This window comes from Leptodactylus fuscus, chromosome 2 (assembly GCF_031893055.1).
Source record: "Leptodactylus fuscus isolate aLepFus1 chromosome 2, aLepFus1.hap2, whole genome shotgun sequence".
Taxonomy (NCBI): Eukaryota; Metazoa; Chordata; class Amphibia; order Anura; family Leptodactylidae; genus Leptodactylus; species Leptodactylus fuscus.
In genome coordinates, this window is record NC_134266.1 from 71,872,534 (window position 1) to 71,883,047 (window position 10,514).

At 42.2% G+C, this 10,514-nt stretch overlaps 1 protein-coding gene across 1 annotated transcript; it reads right to left on the reverse strand.

Annotated features, from left to right (window-relative positions):
- Nucleotides 1-6,910: 6,910 nt before the first annotated feature.
- Nucleotides 6,911-8,937, reverse strand: MID1IP1 (MID1 interacting protein 1). The gene has a single exon (XM_075263966.1). It carries the CDS (start codon nucleotides 8,583-8,585, stop codon nucleotides 8,124-8,126), a length of 462 nt encoding a protein of 153 aa, XP_075120067.1. The 5' UTR covers nucleotides 8,586-8,937; the 3' UTR covers nucleotides 6,911-8,123.
- Nucleotides 8,938-10,514: the final 1,577 nt, after the last annotated feature.

A 10,514-nucleotide genomic window follows, 5' to 3' on the forward strand; every position in this document is an offset into this window, starting at 1 on the left:
AACAAATCAAATGCAGATGCACAGATAAAAAAAAGATATTTTAGGCTTGGTTGTGTGTGATACTCATTTATATACATGAAAACATAAATCTGTTTGATTCGCATTCATTTTACCAAACATTTCAGAGAATTATACACGTTTCTGTGACATTTGGTTAGCTAGTCATCTCAAACATCAAAGCAAAGACTATGTGCCTTAAAGATGCCCCTACAGATGGTATAGGTCCTGTAGAGAGCGGGACCCCATCTGAGGTTAGACCATTTTATCAGTGAGGAATTGTTCAAGCCTCCCACAAGGTTAAAGGGGTATTCCCAGCTCACATACTCATCAGTCTTTACTGCTGTAAAATCTTCTTTCTTCCTGGTTTCTTGCATCATTTGGTGGGCGGGGTTTCACATGCAACCTGCCGTTTAGCTCCACCCCCAAATTTGTGTGTAGCTCCGCCCACCCATATTGGACTATGAAGTACAGGCAGCAGCAACTCCATTCTGTGTTACATACAGAGACTGCCTGTCTCTGCCATAATGAACACAATTGGATTAGCTAACCTGATAACTGGGAGAACAGAAGAAATGAAAGCAGCTCCTCTCCTCTATCTGATACCAGGAAGCTAGGTCACATGGTGCAGACACAGGAATAGCTAGATACACAGGCTCGCTCCCTGCACTTAGCCCCTCCTCCCTCCCCCCTGAGAGCAGCAGATACATCACTTGACTCATGAGCAGCTAAGTCAGGGCTGTGGCCACAAAGAATTGAATCAAGTAAGATAGTGGACAAACAGCAGTTTTGCTGAAGCAATGTATTTAGGAAAAGTCTTACATCCACATTAACAAGCAGTATAGATAGGATCCTTGTGATGGGACAACCCCTTTAATGGTGTTGTTCAGGATTTGGAGCAACCTCAGAGGCAGCTGGGGTATGTGTAAAATTTTAAAAATGCCATATACACCAATCCCTGGCACTCTATTGTTCGGCCCTACTCCTGTTTCCCTCATGTGGCAGGGCTTCTATTGCCGGAAGCCTTGACCCTCACATGGCCACTGAGACCAATCAGTGGTCCTCAGCGCAAGGAACTGGTGATATATGTGAGCATGTCTTTTTTTTCTATTTTACACCCACCCTGCCCCCTTAAGTGGCACTGATGCTGGCACGATAACTAGCGCAAGAATCAGCGCTGAAAATGACTCCCATTGACTCCCGCGGCCAATGTGGTAGAGACTTTTGGCCCAAAAAACAAAAGTATCAGCCGTGTTAAAATTTAACATGCTCAAAACTTGTCTTCTCTGACATATGCATTCGAGGGGAGAGTCAGGAGGAATCGTGCACAACATAGACCAGCCGACATAGTCTAATGTGTATGCCACAATGTATGGCCACCCTTAGGCTGACTGTTCTATTATGATTATTATACACTATAGACTCCAATACATCTTTATCATTCTTAGCATTGAAATACGGTATTTAAATGCACAGACACTACTACTAGCCCATTTATGGATGGTTTATATATTCTGCAATGAAGGTCTTATATTCTCCAAGTATGTAATATGGTCTCCATGTACAGTCCTATGAAAAAGTTTGGGCACCCCTATTAATCTTAATCATTTTTAGTTCTAAATATTTTGGTGTTTGCAGCAGCCATTTCAGTTTGATATATCTAATAACTGATGGACACAGTAATATTTCAGGATTGAAATGAGGTTTATTGTGCTAACAGAAAATGTGCAATATGCATTAAACCAAAATTTGAGCAGTGTAAAAGTATGGGCACCTCAACAGAAAAGTGACATTAATATTTAGTAGATCCTCCTTTTGCAAAGATAACAGCCTCTAGTCGCTTCCTGTAGCTTTTAATCAGTTCCTGGATCCTGGATGAAGGTATTTTGGACTATTCCTCTTTACAAAACAATTCAAGTTCAGTTAAGTTTGATGGTCGCCGAGCATGGACAGCCCACTCTCAAATGATCTGAAAACAAAGATTGTTCAACATAGTTGTTCAGGGGAAGGATACAAAAAGTTCCCAACAGCACTCGTCTCTGCTATTATCTACTATGTGTGTGTGTGTGTGCAAACAGGAAGCTGAGTCATCAGCAGCAGCCTGTGCATAGGAAACAATAGCAAAGGGGGTGCACGATGCAGTTTAAATAGCATATGAATAAAAATGGAATTCAGAATCCACTGAGGCAATCTACATACTAAAGGTAGGTGTGGAATAGACTTTCTAAAGGCTATGCAAAGATGTGATTAGTTAAAAATAACTTTTCCCAATGATAGAGCCCCTTTAAAGTATGGTGTAAAAGCACCCTTACAAAATCAGTTATGTCGCTTAGTCAGAGATTGGTACATTGAGAGAACAAATTTTGAAGATTCACAGTTAGGGGGCGCCTCACAGTTTGAGAAGCACTGGTTAAATATTTATGTTACAGTTTAGCAAAGCTGAATTTCCACTTATAATTCCATACTGCTGAGTCCAGGACAGCTGCATAGTGAGCTCTTATATGCTTTATAAATATGCCGATTTATTATGCTCAGTCGTGTACACTAGAAGACTCTTTGTTCTCTGCAGCTACACCTGTCCGCCAACCTGCTGCTAGACTTTATTCCTGTGAATCCTTCACAAACCTTCTGTTTCAGCGTTTGCTACTGATTTGTTAGTTACATGTACTCTTAAACCTGTTAGGTCTATTCGAGACTCTAAAACCACCCACACGTGTTTATGGACTGGTGGTTTAGTGTTCCAAATAGTCCTATTCTAACTCAATCTATGCCTAAAATTAAAAAAAGTATACTCACCTGGGTCTTGTGCTCCCAGTGCCTATGCATTCTTCACTGAGGCCGGAACAGTACACCTCCCCTTCAGCGCATATGCTGGGCCCATGCGTACTTGCCCAGCTTCACTGAACTGCTGCACAGGCATTGGGATTATCAGAGAGAAGTCTTATGTGACTCATTGTACTCATCTTTAGACTCCATTCAAAATGAGGAAAAAGGTAAGGAATTTGGTGTGGAATTTCAGTGCTGAAAAAAAAGCCTCCTAATGACTTCAATGGGTTCCTTTTTCCACCAAAATCACCATTTGCACGTTAGAGGAAATGACTGGTGACAGCTCATCCAGTTTTATGTTTGTGTAATGACAGTAACCTCTATTACAAAATTGTCTCACCATTGTACTAGCAATGCCGCCCCTGCTACCTCTTGTGTCACCCCCTCTACCTCATAGATCTCTTGTGAGCAGAGCCTTCAGTCCCATTGTATGAAGTGACTATTTCTTTTGTAATGTATCTTTTTGTCTTTGCTTGAACCCCACAAATTGTACAGTGCTGCGGAATATGTTGGCGTTATATAAATAACATTTTTTATTATTATTATTATTATTAAGCACACTAAGGCTATGGTCCCATTTAGTAGGACGCAGCGAAAAAGCACTGCAAGAAAAAACACAATGAAAATGCATTGCAGTTTTTCCTGCAGCACTTTCTGCTTCAATTATACCTATAGGGAAACTGCCAGCATTTCCATTGATATAATTGACATGCTGCAATTTCCAAAAACGCAACGGTTTTGGATATCACAGCAATTCCACTACATGTATTTTTTTGCAATCTACAACAATGGACACAATGTGGCACTAAACTGATCTGGCTCGGAGCTACTATAAATGATTCTCTGTTATTCATTCTTTAAACTCATACGAGGATCTGGCCTATGCTGGAGGGAACCAACAGGTCACTACCTCCAAGAGTAATCTCAGATTAGTTGTGGCTAATCTAGGCAAGTTGAGAGACAGAGGTGTGTGTCACCGAAGGGACAGGCAAGACACGTGGTCAAAGGACAAGCTGAGGTCAGGGCAGGAAGAGCTTGTGGGGAAGTTTCTCTCGTGTAGCCGAATGATATTGTAACACACATTTGGAACAAGGCCCTTTCTTGGGCCAAATCTATGCAAGAACCCCCCGTTCTATACTTCACTCACCATATTGTGTGAATGTGGACAGAGTGAGGCAGGTCAGCATATTCATCTTAACTCACAACAGACATGTTCTTGAATTACTAAGAGGCCAGAGCCTTTTAGTAACTCTAGCGAGTCGTGTGCCTCGGAGCATTTTAGTAACTCGAGCGAGTTGTGTGCCTGGGAATTAATTAAGATTGGCGAACAATTCGCCAATTTTAATAAGTTCCCCCAGTGTTTTATTTTTTTGCTGAAGAGCTGTATATGGTTTTAAAGAGGACCTTTCACCATATCTGGGCACAGGCAGTGTTATATACTGCCAGAAAGCTGACTTCAGCGCACTGTCGGCTTTCCCGATCTGTGCCCGGTGTAAAGCGCTATCGGTCCCGGTACCGTAGCGCTTTACAGTCAGAAGGGCGTTTCTGACCATTAGCCAGAGACGTCCTTCTGCCTCGCGGCGCCTATCGCGCTGTGCTGTGAAGCGGGGAGGAACGCCCCCTCCCTCTCCTGATAATGCTCGTCTACGGACAAGCTGTGTGAGCAGAGGGAGGGGGCGTTCCTCCCCGCTCCACAGCACAGCGCGATAGGCGCCGCGAGGCAGAAGGACGTTCCTGGCTAATGGTCAGAAACGCCCTTCTGACCATAGAAGAGCTACGGTACCGGGCCGTAAGCTCTTCACACCGGGCACAGATCGGGAAAGCCGACAGTGCGCTGAATTCAGCGCACTGTCAGCTTTCCAGCAGTATATAACACTGCATGTGCCCGAATATGGTGAAAGGTCCTCTTTAATTGCAGCAATAAGTAGCACATTACTGCTATGTTTCTCCAAAAATAAGACAGGGTCTAATATAATTTTTCTTCAAAAAGGGCTGGGGCTTATTTTTGGGTTAGGTCTTATTTTTCAGGCATAATCTTTTCTGATTCACTCTGAACAAATCTTCAAATCTTATAAAATGGTTATGGTTAGTAACCGTGAACTGACATTCACAATTGATGGGACAGTGTTAGAGGATCAGGTAACCATGCCCAAAGAATAGTAGCAGCCACGGGGCGACACGGGGAAGGCAGATTCGGGAGGCAGGAGGACTCTGGAGTGGGACTTGAGAGCGGGTGAGCGGATTTTGCCCTGCCATTGTGGGAGGTAGCAGGTCCTTGTCCATGAAGGTTGTGAGCTATGATATGCCTATTCTCCATGATATAACCTAGTGGATGTGCTGACTGTAACTAGGGCTTATTTCTGGAGAAAAAGGGTATGCATTTCACCTGTATTATAACAAACGGTAAACCAGAAGTTTTCAATTAAATGGCCATAACCATACAGGGGAAATGCATAGTAACATGCATTACTACAATTAAAAACTGTATGCATTTCTTCTGCAAAAAAAGGCAGCATATAAACCTAGCCTTGTAATCTTTATTGTCTAACCATGCAACATTATGGAGAGTGCTGATGCATGCACTTGTCCCATTCCGAAAAATTAGGGAGAGGGGCCACTATGGGGTGACAGTGGGGTGGCATAATAGTTGGACCCTTACCGATCGAGCATTAATGGAATAAATGTTTGTGTTGGGTGCCTTTAATGGTGGCAATTTCAAAGCTGTTCTAGAAATAGTAAAGTCAACCTGTTATGTAACAAATGTAATGTCTTAGCCCATTCCTTATGTAACTACTAAGCCTTCTCAGTATGTCAATCCTGTTCTTAGTGACTATGAATGAATCATTGACATCTTTCATTCAACCCAATGCATTACTACTGGTTTCTCAGACTCTGTAGTTTGTGATCAGTAATGCAGTACAACAGGTGTATCCAGCAACCAAGTACTCTGAATAATAAGAATAGTTGTCTATTACTAATCTCCTAGACACATCCTTAAAACTACTGAACTTTGCCAACAACTGAGAACCTGAAACGATTTTGGTTGCTATTACATGTACTGTTTATTGAATATTTTTAATAAGTATTATAAAATTAGATTGAATTTTTTAAATTTTCTAAATTAATAAAGCACAGTATTATCCCCATGTTTAGAGTGGACATACTTGTACCTTTTACTGCTGCCATGTGTGAACGTACCCTATTAATGGTTAGCTATAAGCAGGTCAGCTACTTGGAACCAACAATGATATTTATGATATATCTCCCATGTAATATTTTTTATAGCTTCCTGATAAGTGGAGGCGGGGAGTGATCTCAAGCTCCTGGGCGTAGCAGCAATCCTCTGCTATAGTGATGGAACCGCAATGTAATTGCTTGTTTCCCCTGCAGCATTGGGAAAACGAAGCATTGCATGGCAACACTTGCAGTTAATGGGTATCCATTTCATTCAATGGATACTTCTGGGGCCTCCTCTATAAACTCAGCATGCCCAAAGATGCCATCTTAAAAGAAATGGTCTGATTTTAGAATACATAGCGCAGTATCGGATCTGAAATATATATTATAAAGACAGACGGATAGACAGAGATCGATAGCTACACAGAAAGATATATAGTTAGATAGAGATACAAAGCCAGTTATATAGAAAGATAGACTGATTTGTAGAGACTATATATATATATGTATGTATATATATATGTACGTATATACGTATGTATATATATATATATATATATATACATTTATTAGATATATCATATATTATATTTATAAATGATCACATTTATTGTTTAATGTCAATGTTGTGCGTGACTTTGCTTGTAGGTTTCCTATAGCAACTTCTAACGGAATGTTCTGGAACACTTTACCTTCTATACAAGGGGAGTGTCACCCACCAATCTCCATTCTTCTACAGAAACTGCATAGCAACAACATTAGGCTATGCCCCCATGTTGGTTCATCATAGGCAGGTTCTTCTGTGATTGACACGGTTATACAGTACGTGTTCTTGAACGTCGCTATAAATCAAAATATATATTCTAATACATCCATATGTACAAAACAAGATAAAAATCAGCACACAGACTGTAAGGACACGTTGTGTTATTTATTAAAATATAATATTTGACAAAATAAAAAAGGCTTCATTTGACTTTTGCATATGACAGGAACCATTCCACATTCTATATGAACATTTCACAGATGTATCATTAGTTCCAACATGTTACGAGATGATGAACAGTCCATGTCATTGGCTCGACAACAGCCTCAGTAGCCTGCTTGTATCTTGCCATCTAATACAACGTGCAAAACAATGAGGGACGGATCACCCAATGAAGTGTGTATCCAAGGACATATTGGGGTTCATGTATCAATCTGTCATACATATCTGGCAATACTAATAGCTGTGAAATCTTTATTCGGTCATTGGTCTCAGCTTTTAACCTATTTGTGACCTACAACATAATAAGATTTCCGTCCCATATTTCCTTGTCTTTTGTCTTCCATGCACTGCAGATTGTATGTAGTGTGCTAATGATTCCTGATACACGAGCCCCATTGTAGTTACAGTGGTGTCGCCTTTGTCTTACGCCTCTCATCCTATGCTCCAGCCAAGTGTTACTGGTACAGTGCAAAATAAGCAATACATATATACATATTACTTGTTTCATTTTTTTTAAAAAAAAATAGTGCAAAATCATGAAAGGCTGATGCAATCTGCACTAGAATTTCTCATACTGCACCCCACCCATCTGCCCACCACACATTCCCCAGCTCTTCTAATAACTGAGGGTACACAATACACTTGTATGTCTTCACCTAATAACCAGAGGTGTCCAATGATTGCTAACCATTAACCCCTGGTGACCCCAATTAGCTTATTGCACATTAATGCACTAAGAAACAAGAGGGTCCATGCATCATAATGCCAAAAGACATTGCAACGGTAGCAAATTACCACAAGGTCTAGAAAGTGACATTTGTCTTCTTGGTCGGGAGGGCAATGAAAGGGTTAATCAGGGCTGTACTAGATGGATTTGTCTGCCTCTGCATCTTTGTGACACACAGAAAGGTGTATCACAGGAAGCCTTACTCATGGCATGGTTAATACTAAACCGCCTAAAAAATAAGTTATGCTAATGTATATGATCCCTTACTTCCCAGCTTCCTCCACAGTAAAGAGATACAGTCATCTCTTAGTAAATAAAAAACAATTATCATTAAAAATAAACCAGAAACCATCATAAAATAATAAAAATATGATACTAATCATCTGAATAGTACAAAAGCCCTTATAGTCAATGTCCCCAGCTGCCAAAGCCAATCTCCTCCTTGTATCTGTTGGTGAGGACATTGGCTTTCCTGGTGAGTTTGCTGAGCACTGTGTGCAGTCCAGTAAGGTGGTAATGGAAGAGCTTCTCCAGATCTTCTTCTCCATCAGAGTCCTCCAGCCGGTGTATGTCCACATGAGTCACTTTGTCCTTTTTCCTGTCATCTCCTTGCAGGATCCCCCACTCAATGTCATTCCTGATGGATTTCAGCAGGATGTAGTAGCTGTGCATGTCTCTCCTGGTGAAATAATTTGCAGCCCCATTGCTGTTAGTAACCTCTTCCTTCATCTCCTCCATGTCTAGAGGTACATCCCTCAGCAGACTGGGCACCATGACAGTCTGGTCCATATTGTTCACAGCTCCAATGAACCTGTTCATGGCATTGAACAAGTTGTGCTTCTGGTTGTAGGAATCAGATATTTGCATCATGGTTGTTGTGGATTGTGTTAGATCCTGGGCACCACAGATGGATGGTCTCTTTGCTTCTGCTGCTGAGGAAGACTCTACAATCCGCTGTGCTTCTTCTGCTGCCTGTCACAAGCAATGTGCATCAGCTCCTGAGCTCATCTGCTTACACTAATGCACACCCAGATTAGGCACACTGACTTATTGTCAAGGCTCTTCCTTCTCAGTGTCATGTAAATGACTGGCGAGCTGAGTCAGTCTGCTGGGAGCCACTCCTTATTCTCTCCTCCATGCACCAAGTAACCGGCTTCTTGTCAGTGGCCAGCACCATATATATACCCGGGAGAAAGGTGTAGCTGCTAGTGCCAGCCCCTTGCAGTACAGCAGGATGAAGCCGGTTCACAGATCTGAATGACCGGGGGTAACACTGCCGAGAAGAGAGGAGGCTCCGCCCCAGTCTCCTCACCTCACACGCCGGCTGCCCAGTAAGGAGATCGGGCTGAGGCTTAGGAAACCCCCACACTCCTTGCATCATGCTCACTGCACCTCACTAACCACTGACTATGAGGCGATAGTGAGGGCATATGTTCCCGAAATACACAGCCAGACAACAGCTGGGTAACATATATAATACTGACTGAAAGGAGATGGCATATAGATTCATATACTATATATATACATGGATATCATCTATATGGTCTACTCTGTCCATCTATCCACTTACCATGCACTCTCTATAATATTGTAGAGAAGCCTTTGGACCCCCCAGATCCAGGACAGGGTAGTAGTCGCCCCTCAGCACCCCCTATAGCTACACTCCGATATCCATCCATCACTATCAAATCTTTCTGTATATGAGCTAATAGATACATATAATAGATACATATAGATATAATAGATACGTATACGTGTATGTATCACCTATAAAGCATCTAACTACTGTCGGGCTCTGGTTCCTTGGGAATAGACCCTAGATACCTCCAGATTGAGGTGTTTTTGGCTAAAAGGAAAAAACAACTCTGTCAGTATCTTGAAGAAAATTGAGATTCCTTAAAGAGGTTTTCCGAGATAAACTCCTATTTGTAAACTAATCTGAACACCCTCCCCCCCACTTAATTTCTAAGGGCTAGTTCACATGGGATTCCGCGTGTACACATTCTGTCGCGGCTGCCATGGCAGTGCACTGACATCCCGTTGCAGCATTCCACGATGGATCAGGCCCAAATGAATGGGCCGGAACCTGGCGCTGCAGCTGATTCAGCCACGGAATTTGCGGCGAAATAGAGCCGCGCACTTCTTTTTTCCGCTACTAGCTAGCGGAAAAAAGAAGTGAGCGGCTCCCATTGAAGTCAATGGCAGCAGTGGATTTTGATGCGGATTCCGCTTCAAAATCCACTGACAACTTGCCCCATGTGAACTGGTCCTAACTTACTCACTTTACTAAAAATGTATATTTACCCATATCACTTGGGCAGCCATGTAACCGCCCCAGGCACATTTTCTGGTGATGTTCCGTTTCTGGAAATGAAATGTCACTGATACTAATCCCCCCACCCCCATCATACTTACCTTTCTTCCTGTCCAGGCACGGAACATAACCTCCTTCTGGGGAGCCGGCTCCTCCTCTTCCGGCTGCTAGCACTCTGATTCTATTGCGCAGCCACCCTGCAGAAAGAAGATCTGGACAGGAAGACAGTTAAGTTTGATGGGGGGTGGGCAGAATTATTAGTTAGGAAGGGCTAGCTAAGGAAATAGAAAGAGGGATGTGAGGGGGGGGAGGTAGTATGAGTGAAGAGCAATGTATCATGGTAGTTGTAGGATAAAAGAGCAGGAAGCATCACCAAGTAAACAAATGCAGAAGATGCCAGGAGCTCCAAGAGAAACCCAGAAATCACTCAAAACACTGCTAAATGTATATGGGTGCATTTATTAACCACATACAAGATGCATGCT

Coding starts and splice junctions, on each gene's coding strand:
- MID1IP1 (XM_075263966.1), bottom strand. CDS start 8,585: ATGATGCAAATATCTGATTCCTACAACCAGAAGCACAACTTGTTCAAT.